The sequence below is a fragment of the Melozone crissalis genome, unplaced genomic scaffold (assembly GCF_028551555.1).
Source record: "Melozone crissalis strain CALT ecotype California unplaced genomic scaffold, PUWL_Pcris_2 ptg000063l_1, whole genome shotgun sequence".
NCBI classification, from domain to species: Eukaryota; Metazoa; Chordata; class Aves; order Passeriformes; family Passerellidae; genus Melozone; species Melozone crissalis.
Window position 1 is genome coordinate 3267218 of NW_026535841.1, and position 27829 is coordinate 3295046.

A 27829-nucleotide genomic window follows, 5' to 3' on the forward strand; every position below is an offset into this window, starting at 1 on the left:
GGAGGTGGCAGAAGGCTGTTGTGTGGCAGAGCTTACAGCTTGGTGGGTTTATCTGTCAAATTAGTGTAGGAAAACACAGGCGGTGGAAGGACAATTCATGCCCGTAGTTATCCTGCACACTTTGATTCGTTCCGGTTACAGAAACCCGAGGATTTTATCACTGATTTCCAAATGCCTGGATCCTAATCTCCAGCAAATTCTTATTTGACTGCAGTCCAAGTGCTGCAGGAGATGGGAAGATGGTTCAGAGGGAGTGCAGCTGCCTCGGGGATAAATCCAGCTGGGATGCTCAGGGAGGTGCTGGGACACCTGAGCAAGGAAAACCATCCCTGAGGAAGCATTTGATGCCCTAAATCCCCAGTGCAGCTCACTTGTGCCCAGCAGGACAATTCCTAATGCTTCCAGTCAGGAAAGGGTGCTGTTGTCTTTCCAAAACCCATGCGATGTGGGAATTGATTCCATTTCTGTTTCACTGCTTGTTCTGAAAATTCTGCTCCCTGCCCATGGAGCGATGTGGAGCAGGAGGATCTTTTGTATCCGTGAGCTTCTGGAGTTTGGGGGTTCTTCTGGGTTTCATGGACTCATGGATGGGTTTGGGTGGGAAGGGACCTTAAAGCTCATCCCATTCCACCCTGTGCCATGGGCAGGGACACTTTCTTTATCCCAGTTTGCTCCAAGCCCCATCCAAGGTGTCCCTGCCCATGGCAGAGGGCTGGAATTATATGGTCCCTCAAGTCCCTTCCAACCCAAACCATCCTGTGATTCTCTTTTATGATTCTGTGATTATTTTCACCCAAAAAGGACAAAACCTCTCCCAGGGGTTGAATCCAAACAAGTGCATGCTGGAATTCCCAGGGCAGGAGGAACTGGAAGAAGGGAAAGCAGTGGAGGCGAGCTGGGGGAGAGCAGTGGAATGAAACCCAAGAACTTTAAATTTGTTAACCAGAACAGAATCAAATCAACATCTGCAGCCACCAAACCTCTTTAACAAGCTGTGTGCCGGGTGTTTCATTTCCCAGGCACAGGTATCCAGTCTCATCTTTCCAAAGTTGCCTGGAATGAGCGTGGGTGGATAGAGAAAAGCAAAAAAAAAAGCTCTTTTTTTTGTGGGCGGGAGTCGAGGCAGCAGCCACCCACGTCCTCCATTATGATATTCAAATGTCAATATATTTTTAATTGGTTTATATCCATCCCCCCCCTTCCCCCCCCATCCAGCTGCCTTTGGTAATTAAGGCTCTGTAAATAGATTTTACTGTAATTGGTACGAGAAGGAAAATTGGAGGACATTGTACAGTGCATGGGGTTGGGTTGGGGGATTTTTTTCCCCCCTCCCTGTCTTTCCTCTTTTGACTCATTTTACATCTGTGAGCTTTGGATCCCATGGGAGGAGGAGGAGGAGGAGGAGGAGGAGGAAGGGGGAGCCACGGCCAGTTCTGCACAAAAACTCAGAGGTGGGAGGACCAGGGGGTTTGCTCTGGTCTGGGACACAGGCAAAAGCCAGGGGCCAGCCCAGGTTGTCCTTTGTGCCACCACAGTGGTGCCACCAGGATGAACCAGGAGCGCTGAGAGCTCCCTCCCAGTGCCAAACTGGGAGAGCCCCCAGTTCCCTGCAGAATCCTCAACCTGCCTCCAGCCAGGGGCCCAAAATGTGCCCCAAATCCTGTGATTATTTATTTAATTATTTATGATTTGGGGCTGTTTCTCCAGGAGGGCTTGTAACTTCTCTTTCCCTTTTCTTCCAGCCTGTGTAAAGGACGGACTCTCTACTCCGTGGTGAGGGACGCCAAAATTGTCCTGGATGTCAACAAGACGAGGCAGATAGCACAAGAAATTGTGAAGGTATGATCTGGTGGGGTCTGGATTCTGCAGAAAACCCAGCCAGGAGCCCAGTCCAGTCATTCTGGGGAGCAGGGGAGGAGCAGCCAAGGATTCTGGTTTTAAAATCCAGTGATTCTGGGCAGGACAGAACTCCTTGGCTTTAAAATCCAAGGATTCTGGGCAGGACAGAACTCCTTGGTTTTAGAATCCAGGTGTCTTTGACCTATCTCCTGTGGCTGAATTGGAGTGGCACCAAAGCTTCCATGGGCTCCCTGTGCTTGGGGCTCATTCTGGCTGCTGCTCCTCTTCCCTGCTGGAATTTCAGGTGTTTAAATCCAGCATTGCTGCTCTGGGGGAGTTCCTGGTGGGGTATTCCTTTCCTCTTGGAAAAAAAATGTAATAATCATGGAATACAAGAATGGTTTGTGTTGGAAGGGAGCTTAAAGTTCATCCCATTCCTCCCCTTACCATGGGCAGGGACACCTTCCACTATCCCAGGTTGCTCCAAGCCCCATCCAATCTGGCCTTGGACACTTCCAGCATTCCCAGTATTCCCACAAAACATTCCCAGGGCCGAGGTTCCTGGAGAAATCCATGCCATAGTGTCACAAGGCCAAACTCACATACATTTTCCAGAGCTAAACACGCTTTTCATTTCCCAGGGATGACTCCAAGTGCGTCTTCCACACCTCAGACGTGTCCCTACAAACAATCCTATGCAGGATCCTCCCGTGGCAGGGTGGAATGGCTGGGAATTCGGGTCCTGAGCCCTCACAGCTTCCCATGGGATGTCAGCAGCAGCACTGAGGTGTTGAGCTGCCTGCCAGAACGGGGTTGTGCTGTGATTCCAAACAGATTTATCACCAGGAATATTTGGCACGTGCTCTGGCATGGGAGCTGTGACAGTGCCCCCGTGCCCTGCTCAAGGTCAGCCAACACTTCCCACCCTGGAGCCCAAACCTGGAGCTGATCCCACATGTAACGGTGGGAAAACAGCAGATAATCAGGTTTTCTGGCAGACCTTAGCCCCCCTTAAATATTCTAACCCAGGTTAAAAGCTGAATGTGTTCAACAATATTTCCTGGGCAGTGCCTTTTCTCTGGATGGTCCTTAATAAATTGTTTATTTTGTGTTTATTTAGATTCAGTTTTAACTTTAAATTTTAAATTCCTTCAATCCTCCTGGACTCTCCAGATGAGCACAACTTGCATCTTTATCTACCTCAGAGCCATGGCCTGAGCTGGAGGTGCCTGAGGCAGCCCAGAGTCTCTCCCTCCTGAATTCCTACTTCTGATCCACGTTTTCCACCTTTTAGACACAGATTTTTTCCTGCTGAGCAAACATTTGAAGCATCACAGTCTAGCCTTGTATTTTCCCCCCCTTTTGTGTGCTCAGGTCTTTTGCCTTCCAGATGTTCCCAGCAGGAACAGCAGCTCTGTTCAGCCCCTTTCCCTGCGTGGGTTCGCTGCTCCGTGTGGGTTTCGAGGATGAGGCTGAGACATCCTTGTTTTCTGCAGCTGCTGCCTGTTGGGAGCAGGTTGGAAACCTCCAAGCCTGTGGTGTTGAGAGGCAGAGAGGTTTTGTATCCACCCCAGATCCCTGGAGAAATTAGCAGAGCTCCAAATGCTCTCCCTGTGCACCAAAGGGAATTCCTGGAGAAGTCCCCAATGCCATGACCCAGCCCCATGGCCCATTCCTGCTGAGGAGCAGCAGATTCCCACCCTTCCCACCTTTCCCCAGCAGATATTTTGAGGGATTTGGAAGTGGTGGGTGTCAGGAAGGGAAATCCCAACACTTTGTTTGGGGTGGCCTTGGATGGAGCTGCATTTTCTGGAGGCTTTGGATTTTCTGCACAGTCACAGCAGCTGTTTGGTTTTATCCTTTGAGTCCTGGAATGTGATGGGAGAGCTGCTCAGCTCCTTGGATCAGTGGGTGCAAGGTTATCCTGAGATCCTCAGGAGGGGGAGGATGACTGATCCCGACAGAGGGAGGAAGATTCCTCCCGGGAGCAGTGCCGGCAGAGGGAGCTGGCTTTTCACACAGCCCAGCACATGAAGGCATTCCTGGCCCCAGAGCGTTTCCTCAGGGATCATCCCAGGGGCTGAGGTGGCAGGGCTGCAATTTGCAGTGGGATCTGCACGGAGCGAGGTGAGGGATTGGGGTTTGCCCGGAGAAATTCCTCCAGCAAAGGCCGGGCTGTGTTTGGTGATTCCATGGGGATGAGCTCCATGGATATGGGAGTGAGGTCCTGGTGCTGCTCTGGGGTCCCATCACCCTCAAACAATGGAAAGGGGCTGCAGAGCATTCCCGTGGCACTGGGGCTCATCCATGCACTGCACCTGGCCGGGCAAACATTGGAATGCTGCTCCTTGCTCCACCCTGGCACTTTCTGGAGGTGACAGTGACATTTGAAAGCCGATTTTTTTAAACCTCATTGTTATTTCATGTGCTGGGAAATGGAGACCCCTAATTAATCCCGGTGCCTGGAACGGTCCTGGCGTCCAGCCCCAAATCCTTTCCTTCCTCCAGCATCCCTTGGCAGAAGCTCTGTAGGATTTTCTCCCCACAGGGTGCAGTGAAACTCCCATATCTTGCTGGGTTGGGGTGTTTTTCTGTTTGTTTTCCCACTTTTTCCAGATGGTGGAATTTGGATTGGGCTTCTGGCTCCACATCAGCCGCCAGCTTAAAAATAAATTCATCTCGCACAGCCTGCATGCTTAATGATGATAGATGAAAAGATGAGACTCAGGATGGATGGATCCCCATGGAATTCCAGTTAATAAATCCCCCTTTTTCCAGTGCCAGACAACCAATATTCCCTCTTAAGCAACAGTTTGCCGGCCTGTTGCCCATTGATCCTCCAGCAGCATCCTGCAGATCAAGTTTTCCCCGAGTCTGCTTAGGAGAGTGAAAAGTGGGACAGCACGAAAATCCCTGCTGAAGTTGGGATAAATGTGCTTTATCCCCCTCCCCGTTCCCAGAATGATCCCGCGGAGCTGAACATCCGCCACGCGGAGCTGCCGGCAGTCTGCTTGATTTGCAGAGGCTAAACAGGAGAGTTTGGATTTCCCACCCATGGCCTTTTTGTGCCTCATTAGCACTAATTTTAATTAACCGCCGAGCAGTTTTTTCCTGGGGGGAAGGAATTAAGGCAGGACTCCCGCGAGGCGCCCGTTTCCAGGCGGATGGGGCCGTCGGAAGCGCCGGCGGGGCTGTGGGGAGCGGTGAATTATTACCCTCCTCTGCCAGCCCCCAAAAACACAGAGGCAGAAACATCATCACCATCCATTTCCCAGCAGAGGGTTCCAGGGAAGCGGCTGCCGGGTGGGTTTGCTGCTCATTTTTCCTGTGGAATCAATTAATCAGGAAAATGAGCAGGCGCCATGGCAGCTGGGACACCCACTCCATAATCTCATCTCCTCCAGGAGCCCATCCCTTCCAGGCACTTTCCCTTCCTTCAGGGCCCTCTGGGGACATGGTCCAGCCTGAATGTGATGTGGTGGCTCAAGGATCCCACGGGAATGCCACCTGGATGTGCTGTGGTGGCTCATGGATCCCATGGGAATGCCACCTGGATGTGCCGTGGTGGCTCATGAATCCCATGGGAATGCCACCTGGATGTGCCGTGGTGGCTCATGGATCCCACGGGAATGCCACCTGGATGTGCCGTGGTGGCTCATGAATGCCACCTAGATGTGCCATGGTTGCTCATGGATCCCGCGTGAATGCCACCTGTTTGTGCTGTGGTGGCTCATGGATCCCGCGTGAATGCCACCTGGATGTGCCGTGGTGGCTCATAGATCCCATAGGAATGCCACCTGGATGTGCCGTGGTGGCTCATGGATCCTGCGGGAATGCCACCTCTTTGTGCTGTGGTGGCTCATGGATCCCATGGGAATGCCACCTGTTTGTGCTGTGGTGGCTCATGGATCCCGCGTGAATGCCACCTGGATGTGCCATGGTGGCTCGTGGTTCCCACGGGAATGCCACCTGGATGTGCCGTGGTAGCTCATGGATCCTGCGGGAATGCCACCTGTTTGTGCTGTGGTGGTTCATGGATCCCATGGGAATGCCACCTGGATGTGCCATGGTGGCTCATGGATCCCATGGGAATGCCACCTGTTTGTGCCATGGTGGCTCATGGATCCCATGGGAATGCCGCCACTCCGGCGTTATCCCGCCCGTTTGTGCTGTTTGTGTAACCTTAGGGTGTTTTCCTCTCTCTGTTCCACCCCAGGGAATGGGATACCTGCATGCCAAGGGCATCCTCCACAAGGATCTCAAGTCCAAGAATGTCTTCTACGACAATGGGAAGGTGGTGATCACCGACTTTGGGCTCTTCAGCATCTCCGGGGTTCTCCAGGCAGGCAGGTAGGAGGGCATGGACACCCTGGAGCTCCTCCCTGTGCCCTAAAGCTGGGAACAATCCCAAAAAATCCCTCTCCAAGTGCTTCTTTCCATCCCCAGCCTCAGCAGACAGGAGCTCAAGAGGCCCTAGAGTTTTGTGGGGCTGCTCTGTTTGAAGGGAGTTGGGTTTGATCCATAGGGAGGGACACGATGCCATGAGTGAGCCTCTAGAATTTTGGCTCAGAGAGGCAGATTGTTCCCCTTGGACCAACCTCTTCCCGTGGGATGCATCATTGCCATGGCCAAACCACCCTGCAGCCAGCCAGGAGATGCTGCTGTGGCAGTAGGGCTGGTTCATGCCTTGGCTTTTCCCTTTCCATCGTTATAAATCCCTGGCATCTGCTCCATCCCCTGCCTGGATTGAGTGATGCCATCCCTGTGCTGTCCCCACTCCAGTGACATTTTGGGAATCACAGGCATCTGGCCACGGTGTCTGTGCTGGGCATGGCGCAGGACATGGACAATGAGAGCTAAGCTTGGGATTTTCACAACACTGTGACATTTTGGGGTCTCGGAGGGTTTAAATCTGAAGGTTTTGGTAAATGTTCCTTATTAAATTTCTTTTCCTGATGCTTTGGGAGGGCTTTCCAGCTGTAGGAATGGCAGGGAGAGGCGTTCCAGCAGCTGTGGAAAGGAAGAAAAGCAAAGCTGGGGTGGAAAAAGGAAACAGAAGCAGAGAAGGAAGAACAGAAATTATATTTTCCATTTTTAAGTGGGGAATAAGAACATTGCTGATTTTTCCCACCTTTCCCACTAAATCCTTTGTGTTGGATTTCCTTCTAAACCCTTTGTTGGGAACAGCACAGCCCAAGCTTGGGCAGTTTTCTCCTGGTCCTTCCATCTCCATGGCAAAGATGCTCAGGAGATAAAAAGCACTTTGGAAATGATGGATTTTTCCCCAATTTCCCAGTGATGATTTCAAAGAATTAAAGGAAATGGCAGTGGCCGCCTCTCTCCATCCCACACTCCCAGATTTTCCACTCTGCCTGGATGAATATCAACGGATTTCAGCACAAACTTGGCCAAAAACTTTGGAAAGCCAGGAAATCAGGATGTCCTGATCCAGAGTGGGATTTGCCTCTGGTTTGGCAGCCTGGTGGGGGGTTTGGGATTCAGGGCCTGCCAGGAGGAAGGGACAGCTCATTCCAGCAGGGAACGAGGATTTGGGCAAAACTGCCCAAGCTTTGGCAGGAATCTTTGCTGTGAAGGTCAGGGATGCTCCAGAGATGGAATGAGAAATGGGGTTTCTGAGGAGGTGGCTGATGTGTGGGCACCTCTGCCCAAGATTGGGATGTCCCTTGTGAGGTCAGAATCCAGGAGATGGCCAGGAAAGCAAGGCTGGAGAGAAATGAGCAGAGTTTTGCTGGAAAAATGGAGAAAATGGGAAAATTTGTGCCCTGGGCTGCTGGTAGCAGATGTTTTCTGCTAGAGGGGAGCTGAGAGCAGAGCAGGGATCCACAGCCACCATGAATTTTGGAACAGGAAGTGTCTGCAGGTCTGACCTCCCCTTTTCAGGGTGGGTTTTTGCTGGTTTTGGTGTCTCTCCCTGTCTCGAAGACAGGAGATAAATCCCAATTTTGGGTCTTAGTGGCTTGGAAAAACATCTGTTGGGAAGGAAGCCAATTTTTGGAGGTCAGGTTAAGGATGGTGACATTTCTTCAGCCGGTTTTGCTGGGGTTAAAACACTTCCTGCAGAGATTTGGTGACTTGGGGGTCTCACCCTGCTGAAATCAGATTTATTCCTCCTTTACTTAAGTGTCCTTGGGCTCAGTGGGGACAAGGAGGGTGGAGAGGAGCCATGGACACCCCAGAGGGGACAAGGAGGGTGGAGAGGAGCCATGGACACCCCAGAGGGGACAAGGAGGATGGAGAGGAGCCATGAACACACCAAAGGGGACAAGGAGGGTGGAGAGGAGCCATGGACACCCTAGAGAGGACCAGGAGGCTTCATCAGTGATTCCCAGGAGTGGCAGTGTCCCTCCCTAGGGAAGGGGTCCCTCTGGTCACAGCCAGACCTGTCACTGGGAATGGGGATGGCTTTGCAGGTGGGAGGATCTGGATTGTGCCATTTTGGGATTATGAGCCAGCTTTGAGGTGGGACCCCATCCCTGGATGGTTTCCCGTGGGATTTTGGCCCCAGGCTGACATTCAGGAGGACAGATGACCCCACAGCCATCCCTTAGCCCTGTTCATCCCCATCTTTGGGAGGGTTCCAAGCACTAACAGGGAGAAATTCCTGGCAGGAGCTAGCCCAAGGTGACGTGGGAAAGGTTTGTTCCCTCCTGCTGCTGAACCTGGGCTCAGACACATGATGGAGCTGCCTCAGGTGTCACCACCACTGATGATCCAGGGATTTTGAAGCCAGCAGTGTATCCCAATACATCCCTGCTGGAGGATGTAAAGGATGGAGGATTCACCAATGTCATCCTCAGCCGTTGGCCAAAGGATTTCAATGGATTTATCCCAAGTAGAGAGAGCCTGGGGAGGTGGAGGAAGGACAGAGAGATGAGGTGAAATGAGGGGTTGTTATAAAGCCAGGCTGGTCCCACGGGAGGTGACATTGGAGGCTTGGACTTGGAGGGGCTGTTTTGGGGCCAAACAGCTGAAAACACCAATGTCCAGGCTGTTACTTTAGGATGGTTTGGTCAGAAGAGCCTCTTTGTGGCGTCCAGTCCAGCTTCTTGCTCCAACCACGGTGGGGCCTCTGGGGGAATTCATCCCCAATTTTTGACCACCAAACTCCCAAAAAACTCACTTCCTTTTCAAACCAGGATACCCCTGGATCCTTTAAGGGATTTTGGTGCAAAGGGCACAGCAGGAGCCCCAGCAGACCCTAAATCCCCATCCCCAGCCTGGGAGAGCCAAAGTTCCCCTAAAGCACCATTCTGTGACCCAGTATTGTCCTGCTGCCTGGGCAGGAACATTTCTCAGACCAGGGTTAATACCTGAGTTTGCAAAGATGATGTGGGGAAAACCAGGCTTAAAAACCTTGGGAAGAGGGTGGGAAGCTGGGGATGTGGTGTGCCCTGGTGTATCCACAGCTCCAGCCCCATGTCCCAGCAGGAACCGTCATCCAATTTTGTTCTGCTGCCTGACAGGGACATTTCTCAAAGCAGGGTTAAAACCTGACTTTGCAAGGATGGTGTGGATAAAACCAGGCTTAAATCCCTGTGAGGAGGGTGGGCAGCTGGGGCTGTGGTGGTGCTGTGCTCCAGGGTACCCACGGCTCCAGCTCCATGTTCCAGCAGGAGCCACCATCCAACTTTGTCCTGCTGCCTGGCAGGGACATTTCTCAGAGCAGGGTTAAAACCTGACTTTGCAAGGATGAGGTGGGAAAACCAGGCTTAAAAACCTTGGGAAAAAGGTGGAAAGCTGGGGGTGTGGTGGTGTTGTGCCCTGGTGTGCTCATAGCTCTGGCTCCATGCCCTGGCAGGAACCACCATCCCGTGCCCCAGTTTCGTCCTGCTGCCTGGCAGGGACATTTCTCAGAGCAGGGTAAAACCAGGTTTAAATTCCCATGAGGAGGGTGGGCAGCTGCGTCTCTGGTGGTGCTGTGCCCTGTGTCCCCACGGCTCCGTGTCCCACAGGAGGGAGAACAAGCTGCGCATCCAGAACGGCTGGCTGTGCCACCTGGCCCCCGAGATCATCCGGCAGCTCTCGCCCGACACCGAGGAGGACAAGCTGCCCTTCTCCAAGCACTCGGATGTGTTTGCACTGGGGTGAGTCCTGGGACAGGGATCTGGCATGGTTGGGGCAGGTGGGAGCTGCTCTGGGCTCAGGAGGGGAAGAGGACGCTCTTTGTTTGTCCCAAATCCAAGGGATGGAATTCCCATTGCTGGGCTGGATGAACCTTCCAACTTTGAGAAATTCTGAGTGGAAGCATCCCTAAATCACCAAATCCCCCTGTTTTAGACCAGGCTGGCTCTGGGTAATGGGATCCAGAGCATCCCATTACCCAGAGAATGCCAGCCTGGGAGGGGAACACAGCTCTGGGAGTCCCTGGAGAGCCCAGTTCTCTCTAAATTACCAAATCCTCCTGTTTTGCACCAGAGTGGTGTTTGGCAATGGGATCCAGAAAATCCCAGGAATGCCAGCCTGGCATCATCTCTCCCCTGTACCCTCCTGGGGCAGGTATGAAAGAGAAGGTGCTTGGATGATGATGGATGGAGATGTGAAAGGTTGGGGACACAGCTCTGGAGCCCCTGGCACCCTAATTCTCTCTAAATGACCAAATCTTCCTGGTTTGGCCACGACCATGGTGGCTCCAGGCAATGGGATCCAGAATATCCTGGGAATGCCAGCCTGGCATCATCCCTCTCTGGTGCAGATGCCAGTGAGAAGGTGCTTGAATGATGGAGATGAGATGTCAAAGACTGGGGACACAGCTCTGGGGGCTGGACACCCCAATTCTCTCTAAATTACCAAATTTTCCTATTTTGGCCATGGCCTTGGTGGTTCCAGGCAATGGGATCCAGAACATCCTGGGAATGCCAGCCTGGCATCATCTCTCCCCTGCACCCTCCTGGGGTGGGAACTGATGAGAAGGTGCTTGGATGATGATGGATGGGATGCCAAAGGTTGGGGGCACAGCTTTGGGAGCCCCTGGACTCCCCAATTCTCTCTAAATTACCAAATCTTCCTCTTTTGGCCACGGATCAGCGTGGTTCCAGGGAATGGGATCCAGAACATCCTGGGAATGCCAGCCTGGCATCATCCCTCTCCTGGTGCAGATGCCAGTGAGGTGCTTGGATGATGGAGATGTGAAAGGTTGGGGACACAGCTCTGGGGGCTGGACACCCCAATTCTCTCTAAATTACCAAATTTTCCTATTTTGGCCATGGCCTTGGTGGCTCTAGGCAATGGGATCCAGAACATCCTGGGAATGCCAGCCTGGCATCATCTCTCCCCTGCACCCTCCTGGGGTGGGAACTGATGAGAAGGTGCTTGGATGATGATGGATGGGGATGCCAAAGGTTGGGGGCACAGCTCTGGAGCCCCTGGACACCCCAATGTCCCCCTCCAGCCACTGCAGAGGGCTGGAGGTGGTGCCAGCTCTACGAGCAGTTGCCAAAAGCCAAGAAAAATGAGAATTCCTAAGTTTTCCTCAGCAAACCAGCTCATTCTTCCTGCCCTTTTTCTGCCCACAAACCTCCCTGAGGGCACGAGCCCAATTCCACCCCGCTAAACCTTTCCCAAACCCTTTCCTCTTTACCCAGAGGATTAATTTTCTCGTGGATACCTCGAAGGCTGTGGGATTAGGGAGCGTGGGCCCGTTATCCGAGGCAATATTCCCATCAAACCCGCAGTAATTACAGCTGGAAGGGCCTGGCTCTTTTATTTTGTGCCCTCCCTGAGGTACAACTTCAGCACAGAAATAAAGAGGTAATTAAAGGATCGTATCCAACTAAGTGAGAGTGGGTGGGGAGACGCAATTTTCCCTTTTTTTCCCTCAGTTGTGGGAAAAATGGAAAGCGTGAGTTTCCTGAAAAGATGAAAAGGTTTCCCCACGTTTTCCCTCTTTCTTGTTTCTGCTGCCCTCCATCAAGCCTGGGAGGCTCAGGGATGATCCTGAGGGGTCTCTTCCCTCCAGGGATTTGGGTATCAGGGACAGCAAGAGGAAAAACTCTTTTAAAGATGACAAAAATCTCCCAGTGAGAAACTGAATTAATGCCTTGGATGTGTTAAATCAAATCTGAGGGTGCTTGGATGCTCCCCCCTGAGGATTTTGTCCTGTGCCCAAGCCCCCCCTTCCTCTGCACCCACATCATTCTCCCATTATTCACTTTTTTTTGAGATTTCCAGCCAAACTGTGCAAAATTAGAATTCCAATTCCCAAAATCAGGGAGCTTCCCTAACCGGGAGGAATATTTCGTTTATCAGATAGATTTTTTCCACCCTGGTGTCATTTTAACCCTGGGTTTTGATCCTTTTAGTGGTCACAAGGGAGGGAAAAGCAGGTCCAGGGAATCTGCCTTGGACAATGGGGCTGGCATTGTGGGAATCCAGGCTCATCCAGGCTCCGGGTGCCAGAAAATGATGATGCAAAACTTCCAGGCAGCAGCGGGGGCGGAAAACCACAGGGGAGCCCACCGGTGATGCCCTGGTTTTGGGATATTCCCTTGGATCTGGGATTCCTCACGGAAAAGAGGGCTTGGCTTAGCAATGAGAGAAGGAGCAGATGGCCCGGGCTTCACGTGGGCATCACCTGGTGAGGACACCTGGGATGGGTCATGGCACGGGTTTTTGGAGCTTGGAGAGCTTTTTGGAGGAGAAAAAGGGAAAAGGTGGAGTGAAAGTGAATTCTTAAGCTCGTCCCTTCCCGGAATTCTGCTGGAGGGGCAGCTGCATCCCCACCATCCTCTCTTCAGCTGCTGCATCCAGGTGGGACAATCCCTCTGCCTGGGCCTCCATCAGCCTCTGTCCTCCTTCCCACGGGTTGGGATCTCCCCTGGTGGGAATCAGGGCTTGCTCCAGGAAAATGGGAGAGGTGACACCTCTGTATCGAGGAGCACCTCTGGGATGAATAATCTCCTGGATGGTTCTGGAGCAGGGAGAGAGGCTGGATGTGGGTGCAGTGTCTGGACATCTCCCCATTGTTACAGGCATCTTTTATGAAAAATCTTTTCTTTAAGATTTTTTCTTCCTGAGAAGCTGGGAGGCCTCAGGAACAAAATGTAAACAATGATTATCTGCTGCTGTGGAATGCAACAGGTGCATCTGTGATTGGTCTCATGTGGTTGTTTCTAATTAATGGCCAATCACAGTCAGCTGGCTCAGACTCTGTCTGAGACAGAAGCTTTTGTTATCATTCTTTCTTTTTCTATTCTTAGCCAGCCTTCTGATGAAATCCTTTCTTCTATTCTCTTAGTATAGTATATATCATAAGAAAATAAATCAAGCCTTTTGTTACATAGAGTCAGATCCTCATCTCTTCCCTCATCCTGAGACCCCTGTGACCACTGTCACACCCCATCCTGAGTCCCTGCTGGCTGCTCCATCTCTGATCCCCAGTGTCTCCCAACAGCACCATCTGGTACGAGCTGCACGCCCGGGAATGGCCCTTCAAGACGCAGCCAGCGGAGGCGATCATCTGGCAGGTGGGGAGAGGGATGAAGCCCAACCTCAGCCAGATCGGGATGGGCAAGGAGATCTCGGTAGGTGGGGCCCTGTGGGGTGTGCATGGACTGGGACATGGCTGGTGGGGCCCTTGGAAAACCCTCTGGATCTGCTGATCTCACCCAGCCAGGCTTGGTCCTGCTGCTGAGCTCAGCTTGAATGTTCCCTTTGCTCCAGCACTTCCCAAGGATGAGGGGATGGAGATGGGTACTCGTGGGATGGACACCCCCCTTCATCCCAGCCTTTTGTGGGGATGTGGGGATGCAAATGGGAGCCTCATGGGTTGGGCACATTCTCTCCATCCCAACTTTTCCCAAGAATCTGGTGATGGCAATGGGATCCTCATGGGATGGAGACATCCCTTCCATCCCAGCCCTTCCCAAGAACCCAATGATGGAGATGGTCCATCCCAATCCTTAACAAGAACCCAGTAATGGAGACAGATCCTCGTGGGATGGATATGTTCCCTCCATCCCAGCACTTCCCAAGGAATCTGGTGATGGAGATGGCTCTTCATGGGATGGACACATCCCTTCCATCCCAGCCTTTCCCCAGAATCCAGTGATGGAAATGGCTCCTTATGGGATGGACACATTTCCTCATCTCAACCCTTCACAAGGATCCAGTGATGGAGATGGGTTCTCGTGGGCTGGGCACATCCCCTGCATCCCAGACTTTCCCAAAAATCCTGTGGTGGAGATGGGTCCTCATGGGATGGACTTATCTCCTCCGTCCCAGCCCTTCATGAGAATACAGTGATGGAAATGGGATCCTCATGGGATAGACACATCCCTTCCATCCCAGCCCTTCCCAAGGATGTGCTGATGGAGATGGATCCTCATGGGATGGACTCATCTCCTTCATCCCAGCCCTTTGCAAGGACGTAGTGATGGAGATGGGTCCTCATAGGATGAATTTGTCTTCTCCATCCCATCCCAGTCCTTCCTGAGAATCCAGTAATGGAAATGGCTCCTCATGGGATGGATATGTCTCCTCCATCCTCCTCCCTTTCTAAGAATCTAGTGAGGGAAATGACTCCTCATGGGATGGAAACATTCCCTCCATCCCAGCCCTTCCCAAGGATGTGGTGATGGAGATGGGTCCTCATGGGATGGACACATCCCTTCCATCCCAATCCTTAACAAGAATCCAGTGGTGGAGATGGGTCCTCATGGGATGGATATGTCTCCTCCATCCTCCTCTCTTTCTAAGGATCTAGTGAGGGAAATGACTCCTCATGGGATGGAAACATTCCCTCCATCCCAGCCCTTCCCAGGAATCTAGTGATGGAAATGGCTCCTCATGGGATGGACACATCCCTTCCATCCCAGCCCTTCTCAAGGATGTGCTGATGGAGACGGGCTCCTTTGGGGGTGACGGTTGTGGTGGGAGTGGGCCTGGCTCAATTCCCACTGGGAGAGGGTCTGCCTGGGTTTCCTGACACTCTCTCCCCGTGGCTCCAGGACATCCTGCTGTTCTGCTGGGCCTACGAGCAGGAGGAGAGGCCCACCTTCACCAAGCTCATGGACATGCTGGAGAAACTGCCAAAGCGCAACCGCCGCCTTTCCCACCCGGGGCACTTCTGGAAGTCGGCTGAGTAAGTCCCCATCCCTGCCCAATTCCCAGATTCCATCACTGATCCCTTCTTCTCCCATGGCCAAATCCTGCTCTGCTCTGTTGCTTTGGCTTAGTCACATCCCTGTGCTGCAGGAAACAGCATCAGAGGATCCCCAGTTGGGATTTCGGAATCTGCCCTGTTGGGAACAGCAGGCAAAATGCAGAGCAATCACTTAGAAACTCATTTTCCTCCCCGGAATTTGTCATGTTGTGACAAACAGAACCGAAATCTCTCCCGTGCGGGGGTGGCATTCACTGGGGGGGATTTTTCCTGCTCCCAGCGTGCATCCCCGGAGGCTGGGAATGGGGATGGATGGAGGGGAGGAGATGTCAGTTCAGGGAGAGAACTGAGGACATTTTTGGGGGCTTCAGGGACTGATCTTTGTGGATGGATGGATGGATGGATGGATGGATGGATGGATGGATGGATGGAGGGGATGGAGGATGTCAGGGGGATGGAGGATGGATGGAGGGGAGGAGATGTCGGCTCAGGGAGAGAAGTGAGGGCATTTTAGGGGTTCAGGGACCACTCTTTGTCCTTACAGAAAGTGGGAGATGCCCATTTCTCCTGCTCCTGATAACAAACTGCCTTTCTTCCTTCTCTGGGCAGCTCCAAGAGTGTCTGGAATGTCCCCAGTGCCACTCCCTGTCCCTTGGGGCTGCCGAGAGCAGCGCAAAGCCTGCGGCCAGGTGGCCCCCAAGGCACCCGGAACGGGAGATGTTAATCAGGAGCGGAGTTAATTCCCAAGCCACGCTCCAAGCAGGCACCAGGGCGGCTCCGGAGGATGCCGGGCCCCCAGGCAGCTGCGGAATCGCTCCGCTGGCTCTGGGAATGTTTTTTCCAGTCGCTGAGCCACGCTCTGCCCGCCCCCGGCTGGGGCTGCCCCGCAGCTCCCCGTTAATTACCCGCCCAATCTTTTGCTAATCAGGATGTTCCAGCTCGGCTTTGCACGGCAGCTGATTCCTTCCACAGGGACTCGGCTCTGGCTGTTGCTCCTGTTAGGTCCTGGAAGGTTCCTGTTAGGTCCTGTTAGGTCCAGGAATCCTGGCTGTGCGCAGGGATGAGGTGGATGTGGTACCTCATCCCTGCATCCAAGGGATTGGGGCACAAAACCCGCGGGATCCTGGATGCACAGGGGTGGGAGTGGTGCCCAAGGAGCCCTTTCCCCTCCGGATGATGCTCCTGCATGCACAGGGATGGGAGTGGTACCCAAGGAGTCCTTTCCCCTCTGGATGATGCTCCTGCATGCACAGGGATGGGAGTGGTACCCAAGGAGCCCTTTTCCCTCCGGATGATGCTCCTGCATGCACAGGGATGGGAGTGGTACCCAAGGAGTCCTTTCCCCTCTGGGTGATGCTCCAGGAGCTGGGCAGGGATGGCAGGGAGGTGCAGGAGTTCGGGATGAGAGGAATGGCAGATTTGTCTTTTCAAACAAACTCTGGGTCTGCTGGCAGATAAAACCAGCTCTGGGAGATAAAAGAAACAATGGGAAGGATTCCGCTGATTGACGAACGGAAAAAGAGATTTGCCTTTAGAAATAAACTTAAGGTTTGCTGAGAAACGAAATTAGACGTTGTGAGATGAAAGAAACAATGGGGAAGAAAAAGCCCTAATTTCCATAAGAATTAAAAGGGAGGGTTATACCTTAGGGGGGAATCTTTGGTATCAGGTGTATTGGGAAGTCTGAACCTCTCAAGTACCTTAGAAATGGGGAAAGAGAGAAGGGAAATGTGGCTGGGAAATTGGGATAAAAAGGGAGGCTGGGTCCTCCAAAAATTGGAGAGACTCCACAGGAATGCCCCATGGCCTCTCCCTTTATTGGAATAAAGCCAGAAAGGATTCCTCTGTCTCCTTTTCGGACATAAACCTCTGCTGTTTGTGGATTAATTTTCCTAACGGGGGTTTCTCCCGGTGGTTTAGGGATCAGCTCCGTGGCAAAGCTCTTCCAGGAGGGATTTTTCCCAAATATTTTCCCCGCAAACCTCCACGTTCCCCAGGGCTGACTCTGCTCCTTGTGTCTCCTCCAGGCTGTGACGGGAGGAGTTGTGGGACGGTGCCTTCCTCCCCCAGCGGGTCTCCTGTTCCTCTCCGCTTCCCACCCTGCGCTATGGAGGAGCAGCGGGGCCGACAGCGAGCCGGGACCGGGACCGGGATCTTCCCCCGGGGCGTTTCTGCATCCCGGGAATCCCCCGGGACCGGGATCTTCCCCCGCGGCGTTTCTGCATCCCGGGAATCCCCCGGGAGCCGCAGCAGCCCCGGCTGCGGTGGGATGGGGACAGCGGGCGGCTCTCCGTGCCCAGCCGGTGGCTCTGGGGACAGAACCCCGACCCACAGGACAATGACTTCAGTTTATCCCCCCAGGGCTCCTCTGATCCCCATCCAGCGCTCACGACGATGCTCGGCTGGGGAGGGCTCGTTCTCGGCTCTCTGCGGGTTTCTTTAATTCCCTTTATTTATTTCTTTGCGGTTTTGTCATGAAAGAAGGGGGAACGTCGCTGATTCATGAGTTTGTGCCCGGATCCTGCGGGGCCAGGGAGTGCCGCTGCCATTAGCTGCTCCCCGCGGGGAAATGCATCTGTCCCGCTGCCCCCGCAGCCCCTCCGTGGGCAGCGCTGACCTTTCACAAGTGGCTTCTCTCCCTCTTACGTGTCCCCCCGCGGGTCTCCCTGCCAGCGGGACACGGCTCCGCGTTCCCGGTAATTTATCTGTCTCCTCATTCCCGTTAATTTATCCCGTTAATTCATCAGCCGGCGCTGCCCTCTCGCTCTCCATCCCTGCCCTGCTCCTGCCTTTGCTCCTCATTCCCCAAATCCCGGGTTTGGGGCTGCTCTGGTGTCACGGTGTTCACAGGGGTTTTCAGATTGGGGAAGAGACGAGGATCTGACTCCATGTTTCAGAAGGCTTGATTTATTGTTTTATGATATATATTACATTAAAACTATACTAAAAAAATAGAAGAAAAGGTTCTCATCAGAAGGCCAGCTAAGAATAGAACAGAATAGCAAAGAATGATAACAAAAGCTTCTGTCTCAGACAGAGTCTGAGCCATGAGACTGTGATTGGCCATTAATTAGAAACAACCACATGAGACCAATCACAGATGCACCTGTTGCATTCCACAGCAGCAGATAATCAACGTTTACATTTTGTTCCTGAGGCCTCCCAGCTTCTCAGGAGGAAAAATCCTAAGGAAAGGATTTTCCATAGAAGATGTCTGTGACACTCTGGGGCTGGGCATCAGCTGGAATTGGGATCCTTCCCCTCTCCTGTGGCTCATTCCTGCAGCTGGGAATGCAGGCAGGCTCTGGTTGTACAGAGCAGCTCCCAGCCCCGCTCTGGGACATCTCAGCCACCCAGGATGGTTTCCCTCATCTCCCATCAGCCAAATCACAGAGTTTCCCCAAAAATTCTCCCTGGGAGCTGCTGTTTCCACCTGAATTCCACGTGCTGGTGTTTCCCTCTCCCCCCTCTCAGCTCGGATGGGCCCTCCAGCCCCTCGGATGAGCTGTCAGATGAGAGCAAATTGCATTCCCAGGCTCTCATGCAGCATAATTGCTTGACAGGAACCATCCCAGATAATTCAATTGTAGTCTCAGTTCGCTTTAATTTGGAGCCGTGACGAGGCTTTGCAAACCTAGCCAGCCCTGCTTTGTCTGGCTGCTGCTCCAGCTCCTCCTCGCTGGTGCTGGGAGTGCTTTAGCATAAGTAAATGAACATTAGAAACTTAATTGCAGCTGGGATGAAATGGGATTTTAATTGTGGGGGTATTAAAATCCCCATGCGTGCACGTGTGAGAATTCCAGGGTGGGCAGGAGCAGGGAGGGGTGGATCCAGCCCCCGAAAGGATCTGGAGGAGTTTCCTGGTGATGTTTTTGGGATGGGAGGCAGCGCAGGGAGCTGGGATGGGGCAGGATGACTGTAGGGGCTGAGCCCTCGTTTGGGTTAATTGCTCCCTGCTCCAGCAGCAAATCAGGGGTTCCTGAGTCAGGGCTCATCCCAGCTTCTCATCCCAGCTCTTCCCTGCCTTTCACCCCAGCCCAGCCTGCAGCACCCATGGCCTGGGCTGTCCCTGCTCATTCTCAGGTGTCCCTGTCCCCCCAGGTGTCCCTCTGCACGCCTGTGCCACCAACCTTGCACTAAAACCTTGGGGTCCCTCTGATCTCTCACCAATGCCTTCACCTTTGCTGCTTCCAGCCTCTGGGGCAGGCACAAATCCCCTCTCCAGAAGTTTTGGGGACAGGGAGGTGTCACCATCCCCAAACCCCATCCAGAGGGAGCAGGGGTCCTGCTGGCTCTGTGGGTTTTGGTTCTGAGCGGGTGTGGGTGGATTCCCAGGGGAGCAGGAGTCAGGGGAAGGTGTTGGGAGGAGGAGGAGGAAGGTGACCCCAGGGTGGTGCCCATCACTGGTGTGATGGATGTTGTGTGGTGGAAGGGACGAGGTCTCTCTTGGGTCATTGTGGGTTTGCTCCTCGTGTCCCAAGTCCTCACCTTGGTGTCCCCCGTGGGGTCTCCCAGCTGCTGGCAGATTCCTGATGGATTTTGTGGCCAGGAGTGGAGGGAACGATGAACTGAGGGGTGCTGGGTGTCAGGGCCTCCCTGGGCTGCAGCCTCAGCCACAGAACCATGGAATGGTTGGGTGGGAAGGACCTCAAATCCCATCCCATCCCACCCCTGCCATGGCAGGGACACCTTCCATTGTCCCAGGGTGCTCCAAACCCTGTCCAGCCTGGCCTGGGACACTGCCAGGGATCCAGGGGCAGCCACAGCTGCTCTGGGAATTCAATCTCAGCCCCTCCCCACCTTCCCAGGGAACAATTCATCCTAATAGCCCATTTAACTCTGCCTTCTTTCACTTTCAAGCCATTCCCCTCGTCCTGCCTCATTCCCCCTTGGCCTCACCCTTCTCCACTGAATTTTGGGCATCTGGAAAAAACGAAATATCAGGAAGAAACTAAAAGAAACTAAATATTCCTACAGCCAACCTCTCCCTCCTCTCCAGCCTCTTCCTCCCCTCTCCCCTCGCTGTGGTGTCTCAGCCACAGGCACAGCACAATGGCAGCAATTGTCCTGAATTTACCCCAAAGGAGCTCCGAGGAGCAGCTCCTTCCCTTCCATTGCAGTTGTCCAGGCTGCCACATTATTCCCATCATTCCTCCTTAATTTTGAAGTCTTCATTATTCAAACAAAACCCCACCCACCAACCAAACCAACAAATCTTGTTGTTGCTGTTGTTGGTTGGGGTTTTTTCACTCTGCCTTTGTGAAGGATATTTATTTTTTTTTAACTTTGGCCCAGTTTATAAATATCCAGCACTTCAGCAGGGAGGGAATGCAGGAAAAGCTCTCCACAATAGTTTCTAATGGGAGCTCTGAAGGATGAGAGGGTCCATCCAGAGCCAGGGCTATTTCCAGCCAGGCTGGGCTTAGCTGGGCTCAGCTGCCTTTGAGATGCAGGAGCTGCCCCCAGCCCCAGGGATGCTCTCACAGCCCAGGGATGCTCTCCTGGCCCAGCCCTGCTGCTCCATCCTCCCATCACCTTCCCCTCTCTTCCCAGAGCTCCCTGACTTTGCTGCTGCCTGAGGATTTTTCCAGCATTTTTCCAGCCCCACGTTTGGGGCTGGGCTGTGTGGACTCTCCCAGAGGTGGCCCCAAAGCTCTGTGTGCTCCTTTGCCTGCTGAAGGATATTCCCTGCTCTGGTTTTTCCTTCTATTTCCCTTTTCCCCACTAATTCCCAAGTCCTCGCTGAGCCCTGACCGGGCGATTTCTGGGAATGACGAGCTCAGAGTTTGGTCCCCATGACTTTTATCCAGTCCTTGGCTGTGGCAGGAGCTGGGATGGTGCAGGTTTGGGATGGATGGAGGCACAAATGAATATCTTGGAGGTGGAGGGGCTGCTCAGCCTTTCCCAGAGCATGGAATTATGGAATGGTTTGGGTTGGAAGGGAACTCAAACCTCATGGATAGGGACATTTCCCCACCCCAGGCTGCTCCAAGCCCCTCGCCTTGGGCACTGCCAGGGATCCAGGGGCAGCCACAGCTGCTCTGGGCACCTGTGCCTGTCCTTACCAGGAAAAATCCCCTCCCAACACCCAGCCCAACCCCTCCCTGTGCCAATTTAGGATTCTATGGAAGAGCTGGTGCCTGGAACTCGGAGAAGGGCTCTGTGCTGAGCCCCTCTCTACCCCCCAAGTGCCCTGAATCAAGCCCTTCCTCCTTTTTTCACCCTTTATTTATTTTAAATTATTTGAATTTCATCGAATTTCTATGAATTTATTTAAGTTTATTTGACTTTCTGTGAATTTATTTGAATTTATCTATTTTCGTTGCCAACAGAAACTCTTTGGGGGGGGTGAAGCTTGGTCAGCTGCGAGCGCTGCCTTTAATTTCAGGTCCCTGTAAATTCCCATATTTCATTGCCTTGTACATAAGGTATATATGGATATATATACATATCTCTATATGTATGTATATAGATATATACAGACCTCAATCTTGTACAGTTTCCAACTGAACTCGCTGGCCTGCTTCGTTTTCTCCGTGGTAGTTTGCAGAATGAGCTGATTTTCAGTTCCCCTTTTCCTCCCTCCACCCCCTTTTTTTTCTTTTTATAAATATATATATAAATATAAATATATATATATATATATTTTGTTGTCGTCGTTGCAAAAAAAAAAAAAAAAGACACCTCCGGAAAAAAAGAAGCTGGTGAGAAATAAAAATATAAATCACCCCCACAAACTACTGAGAAAAACTAAAAAAAAAAACCAAAAAAAAAGGAATTTCTGAGAAAGGCACGATGGATTCTCCCCGCTGTAAATTTGTACAGGAACATTTCTAACGTTTTCTACACTTGAAGAAAGTAATTTCTAATTTCCGCTGTCTGGCTGGGTGCGAATCTCTGGGACCTGCAGACCTGGATAGCCATTTGTTCCCGTGGTTTCTCGTGCAGTGTTTGGTGAGGTGACAGTGTATGAATTATTTATGCCAATAAAAAGAAAAAAAAAAAAAAGACCAAAAAACTAAAAAAAAAACCAAAACACATTTGAAAAAACCTTGTGCTGCTCCGTGTCCTCTCCGTGGTGGGGTCGGGATGAGTCCGTCAGAGCTTTGGGAGCATCTCAGCGTGGTCCAGAGCTGCCAAATCCCTTTTTCCTTCCCATCCCAGCCCTTTGGGGATTATAATTCCCATCCAACACTCGGATGGGAGCTGCAGCAGCACAGCAAGGGTGGGGATTGGGCTCGCAGATAAATTTCCACCCAGCTGTGCTCAGCAGAGGGGCTGGGGTGGCTGAGCCCGGTGATGGAGCACTGGAGGCTCCTGGCATCTGCTGCTCCCTTTGTTTGCCTCTCCCACGCTGTTTTCCCGGGATGCCACCACCATCCATCTGCCACGCAAACCCTCGGGAAAAGCGGCTCATGGGGGCACCCAGGGGATGGAGCAGAAAATCTCGGCAAGTTCACACGGTTTCCCCCCCTCTCTCCTTCCCTCCTCGCCACTGCCCGAGCACTTGAAAGGTAAAATAATGATGGCTGGCCATTAATAAACCATGAGCGCTCCACACTTCTCCCGTCGAGGGCTTTTCATCTTTCAAAGCCTGCAGGAGCTGGAGCCAATTAAAGCAGGCTGAGCCTGAGCAGGGACGGGGCCAGCCAGGGGGGTTTGAGGGGAAGGGGCTGCTCGGATGGATTCTCCCAGCAGAAGGAATCGAGAATTTGGGGCTAAAGAGGCACCATCGATGCCTCCTTCGCTGGGCTCACCGTGGTGGTGTCACCATCTCTTGGATGTGCAAGGAGCAGGGTGGTGAAGATGGAGGGCTGCCACCAAACTGGGGAGGAACTGGTTGGCACTGGTGTGGAATTGATTGGCACTGGTGTGGAATGGGCTGGCAATGGTGTGGAACTGGGCAGCCCTGGTGTGGAACTGGGGAGCCCTGATGTGGAACTGGTTGGCACTGGTGTGAAGTGGGATAACTCTGGTGTGGAACTGGGCAGCCCTGGTGTGGAACTGGGGAGCCCTGATGTGGAACTGGTTGGCACCGGTGTGAAATGGGATAGCTCTGGTGTGGAACTGGCTGGCACTGGTGTGGAACTGGGCAGCCCTGGTGACCCCAGCTCCAGGACAGAGCTGCTGCTGGCACTGCAGTGCCCAGTGCAGGGAGGCTGAGCTCACTCCTGGCCTGTGGTTAATGAGACGTCAGCACCAGAACTGAGAAAAATGTCCAAAATATCCCCTAAAGCAGCTTTAACAGCGGCTTTGGAGGGCTAGGGATGCCTTTGGGCACATCTCTGTGGGATCTGTGTGTGTGTGTGCAGGGACAGGCGCAGAGATGCTCACACGTGGCTGTCACCTCCTCCCTGCTGAGGATGAATCACAGCCCATTAATATTTCACAGGATAAACACCAGGAGTGGCAGAGGAGCTCAACCCCAGGCCGGCAGCTCCAGCTCTCTGTCCCTGCTGCTGGGTGAGCCCACAGCGTCATTCCTGCTTGGATGCTCTTGGTGCGGGCACCATGGGGATGCTCCAACATCAGACAGGGGTACCGAACTTTTGGGGTCGCTTGAGATATTAAACCACTGTTGCGGCACCAATATATTGGAATTAAATACCAATATAGGGGGATGGGACGTGCCTGGGCTCATCTGGACATGGCTGCTTGACCAAGGGTGGCAGATGTGGTGGTTTCACCTCACAGACACCTCTGGCTAGCTGGATATTGCAGCAAAAGTGAAGGTGCCACCTCAGGGGTCTCTTCGCTGACCGATCCATCCCCAGGATGGAGCTGCCCCACGTTGGATGCCAATATATTGAAATTAAATACCAATATAGCCAGATGGAAGGTGCCTGGGCTCGTCTGGCTCTTGCTGCTTGACCAAAGGTGGCAGCTGGGGTGGTTTCAACCCACAGACACTTTTGGCTGGCTGGGTGTGTGGTGTTTCACCCCACAGACACTTTGGGCTGGCTGGGTGTGTGGTGTTTCACCCCACAGACACTTTGGGCTGGCTGGGTGTGTGGTATTTCACCCCACAGACACTTTTGGCTGGCTGGGTGTGTGGTGTTTCACCCCACAGACACCTTTGGCTGGCTGGGTGCTGCACTGGGCCCGTGGGGACAAGTCCAGGCCTGCAGGAGCTCTGGCGGTGCTGGGATGGAGCTTCCCCCCATAACAGGGGCTGCTCCTCAGGTTTCCCTCTGGCAGAGAAGCTTTAAGGCGATGGTGAAGGAAAGGAGTTGGTTCTGATGGAGGGTTTGGATCCAGAGCTTTATTTTGGCCCACAGGCCTCTGAATGCAGCACCAGCTCCAACAGAACTCCCTGAGCCCGTGGTTGCTCCTCCTTTGAACCCTGGGAGACGGCAGGGAAGGGGCAGGGAGCCACCAAGCAGGGACAGGAGGGGAGGGACAAAGGGACAAAGGACACCTGGATGGCCCAATGTCCCCCCAGGGTTGAAAGGCATCTTTTGAACTCTGCCAATCACACTACACCCTGTCTGGAATGCCAGGACTGACGGACAGCACTCAGCAGGGGCAAGGGAGGGGAAGGGAGAGGTTGTTGGCACACCTGAGGAAAGAACCGGGATGACCAAGACAGGCTATTACATCACACCGCAACAAACCACCTCAGCTCCCACCAGGGAGGGTGGCTCTAAACATGTCCCTGTGGTGTCCCAGCACTGCTTAGGTCACCCACCCTCCCTCCAGACGCACCAGGCTTGTCAGAGACACAAATCTGCCTTGATTTGTGTAATTCTGCCCCCAAATTCTGCCCCGATTTAACACCTCCGATGCCCCGAGGTGCAGCCGGTGTCACAGGGCTCTGCTCCCCGTGGGACCCGGGGCAGGGCTGGGCTCTGCCCTGCAGCAGCACAAGGAAAGGCTGGCGAGGAGCCGAGCCAGGGGCTGAGAACCAGCGGTGACCCGCAGGAGGTCCCGGGGGGGACACGGGGGACAATCCGGGCTGGCCGGGATCCCGCACCCCTGCCCAGTGCTCCCCGGGCACAGCTCCACAATGGGCCATTGTTCCCAGTCTGATTTATGCTTCCTCCCCAGGCTGCTCTGGCCTTTCTCAGGAGCCGCCAGGAGCTCAGGGCCTTTGACGCTGGCAAGGGGGTTTATTTACAGAGGGGAAGGAGACGGGGCTGCTGTGGAAAGTGCGTTTTTTAGCATCAGTCTCGTTACATGATTATGGCAATGGGAGGATTGCTAGGATGCTAGCAGCCTACATTCAGGCAGCAGGCTGAAAAACTTAATGTTATAACTTGCTTTATAAGCTTCTTAACTAATCACACAAAGCAAAAGCAGATCGACAGTACTTCTATCCAATCACCACAAGCACACGTACTTTTGATTAAAACAATCTCATAACTGCTGCTTTAACTCTACTCACAGTTTTGCTGTATCTTTTACAACTTTCCCCAAAACCCTCTAATTTTCCCTCTAATTTTGTAAATTCCCACAGGCCGCTCCTTTCGGGGGGAGCCGGGGTGGGCTGAGCCCCTGCAGCCACCCGGGGGGGTTCCAGCCTGGCAGAAGCTCCAGCCCTTCATTAGGGCTTGATTAGCTCATTAAGGGCTGCGGGACGCGCGGGGACAGCCCGAGCCCTGGGGGGACAGAGCAGTGCCCAGGGCTGGGGTTAATTGGCCACTCGTGTGGTGGCCACCCGGCCTTTAACAGGATTGTGACTCTGATCCCACTTTGCAGAGCCCCGGGATTAATTAATTAATTAATTCCGTGGCCGGGGGGCTCCAGCAGCTCCCCAGGGGAAGGGGAAGGGGCTGCGCTGCTCCAGCCCCCTCTGCTGCTGTCCCATTGCTCAGCAGATTCTCTTTCCTCACCTCTATTTTTATGCTGCCCTGGGGACAGAAACCCGACCCCTGTGGCTGCCGACCCCGCCGGGCTCCCAGCACAGGATCCTTTCCTCCTGGCAGATCTGGGAAGGAAGAGATTCCCAATTCCCAGCTTTTTGCCCTAAACTTGACACCTGCAGCCTCCTCCAGAGAGCGGAGCCTGGGCAGCAGCAGGTAGAGAAACTGGCTGAGGGTTTTCCTGTGCCACAGTTTTTTATTTATTCCTGTTTTTTTGGGGGGACAGGGTGGCTTTCCGTGCCTGGATTAGGGATGGGAGGGTGTGATGGTGTTCACAGGGGTTCTTGGATTGGGGAAGAGATGAGGATCTGATCCATGTTTCAGAAGGCATGATTTATTGTTTTATGATATATATTACATTAAAACGATACTAAAAGAGTAGAAGAAAGGATTTCCTCAGAAGGCTGGCTAAGAATAGAAAAGGATGGAATGATAACAAAGGCTTGTGGCTTGGGCTCTGTCCGAGCCAGCTTGGCTGTGATTGGCCATTAATTAGAAACAACTAACATGGGCCAATCCCAGATGCACCTGTTGCATTCCACAGCAGCAGATAATCATTGTTTTCATTTTGTTCCTGAGGCTTCTCAGCTTCTCAGGAGGAAAAATCCTAAGGAAAGGATTTTCCATAAAAGATGTCTATGTCAGGAGGGGGTCAGAGGACCCTGGGGGTGCAGTGAGGTCCCTGTGGGGTGGGGAAGGGTCGGTGATGCTGAAGGAAAATAATTCCACACTCGGGGTTTGTGCCTGGGCACCTGGAGGGGAGCAGTTGTCCCAGAGGGGAATTGTCCCACCAGGGTGTGGGTGACCTGTCCCAGCACCTCAGGGTGCCAGACATCCCTGGGAGGCTCTGGAGAGGGTGAGGAAACCCCTGTGCCCCCATCCTAGGGACAGGGTAGGGGTGCTCCGTGGGACCCCCTGACTCCATGGCCCCACTTCCAGCTGGTGGAGAGACACATTCCAGCGTCCTGGAAGGTGCCAGGCACGGTGGGTGAACCTTCAGCTTGAACTTCCATCCTCCTCAGCCACCAGCTCCGGTGGGACAGCTCAGCTCCAGCCTCCTCCAGCCCCAAAGCCGTGGGGCAGAACCCAGCAATTCCCACTGCCAAAACCAAGGAATTGCCAGAGCCAGAACCAGGGAGTTCACACAACCAGAACCAAAAAGTTCCCCCTGCCAGAGCCAAGGAATTGCCACTGTCAGAACCAGGGAATTCCCATGGCCAGAACCAGGGAATTCCCATGGCCAGAACCAGGGAATCCCCACTGCCAGACCCAGGGAATTCCTACTCCCAGAACCATGGAACTCAACCATCCAGAACCATGGAATTCCCACAGCCAAAACCATGGGATTCCCACTGTGAGAAACAAGGAATTTCCTACAGCCAGAACCATGGAATTCCCACTGCGAGAACTAAGGAATTCACCCATCCAGAACCAAGAAATTCCCACAGCCAGAACCACAGAATTCCCACAGCCAGAACCAGGAAATTCCCACAGCCAGAACCAGGGAATTCACACAGGCAGAACCAAGAAATTCCCACTGCCAGAACCACAGAATTCCCACTGCCAGAACCTTGCCCTTCCCGCTCTCCAGAGCCTCCCTGCACCCTGTGCAGATCCAGGATGTGCAGGCTGCCCATGCACAGCCATTCCCACCCAGCAGAGCTGTGCTTTAGCTGCTCCCCAAGCCTGGATGTGCTGCTGGAAATGCAGAATGAGCTGGGAAACAGCCAAAGGTTTGGGGTTTGGGGGCTCAGGGACTGATCCTCTCCTGGGAGGGAAAATTCCAGCAGCAAATCCCCTATGGAAAGCGATAGCAAGGAGCCATCCCCGTGCTGGTAGCTGGAGCAGGGTGATTCCATGTGGGATTGCAGTCTGGGAGCACTGGGATGCTGCAGGGAGGGACTGGAACCCATTTTATCCATTTTTTCCAAGCTCCTTCTGCACTGGTGCTGCCAAATTCCCCCCAGTTGTGCTGCAGGGCTGGGAGCTCCCAGCAGGATTCCTGAAG

At 53.2% G+C, this 27829-nt stretch overlaps 1 protein-coding gene across 3 annotated transcripts in view; it reads left to right on the top strand.

The window, feature by feature from the left end:
- KSR2 (kinase suppressor of ras 2) overlaps positions 1-17077 on the top strand; it is an 87657-nt gene extending 70580 nt beyond the window's left edge. For 2 of the 3 annotated variants that reach the window (XM_054288592.1, XM_054288595.1), the window contains 6 exons: positions 1743-1839; positions 6056-6189; positions 9813-9944; positions 13250-13379; positions 14805-14938; positions 16987-17077. In XM_054288592.1, the coding sequence (XP_054144567.1) occupies positions 1743-1839; positions 6056-6189; positions 9813-9944; positions 13250-13379; positions 14805-14938; positions 16987-16993 (634 nt within the window). In that variant the 3' untranslated portion in view covers positions 16994-17077. Of the gene's footprint in view, positions 1-1742; positions 1840-6055; positions 6190-9812; positions 9945-13249; positions 13380-14804; positions 14943-16986 lie in introns of those variants that run through there. The other variant, XM_054288594.1, reaches the window with a different exon arrangement.
- Positions 17078-27829: the final 10752 nt, after the last annotated feature.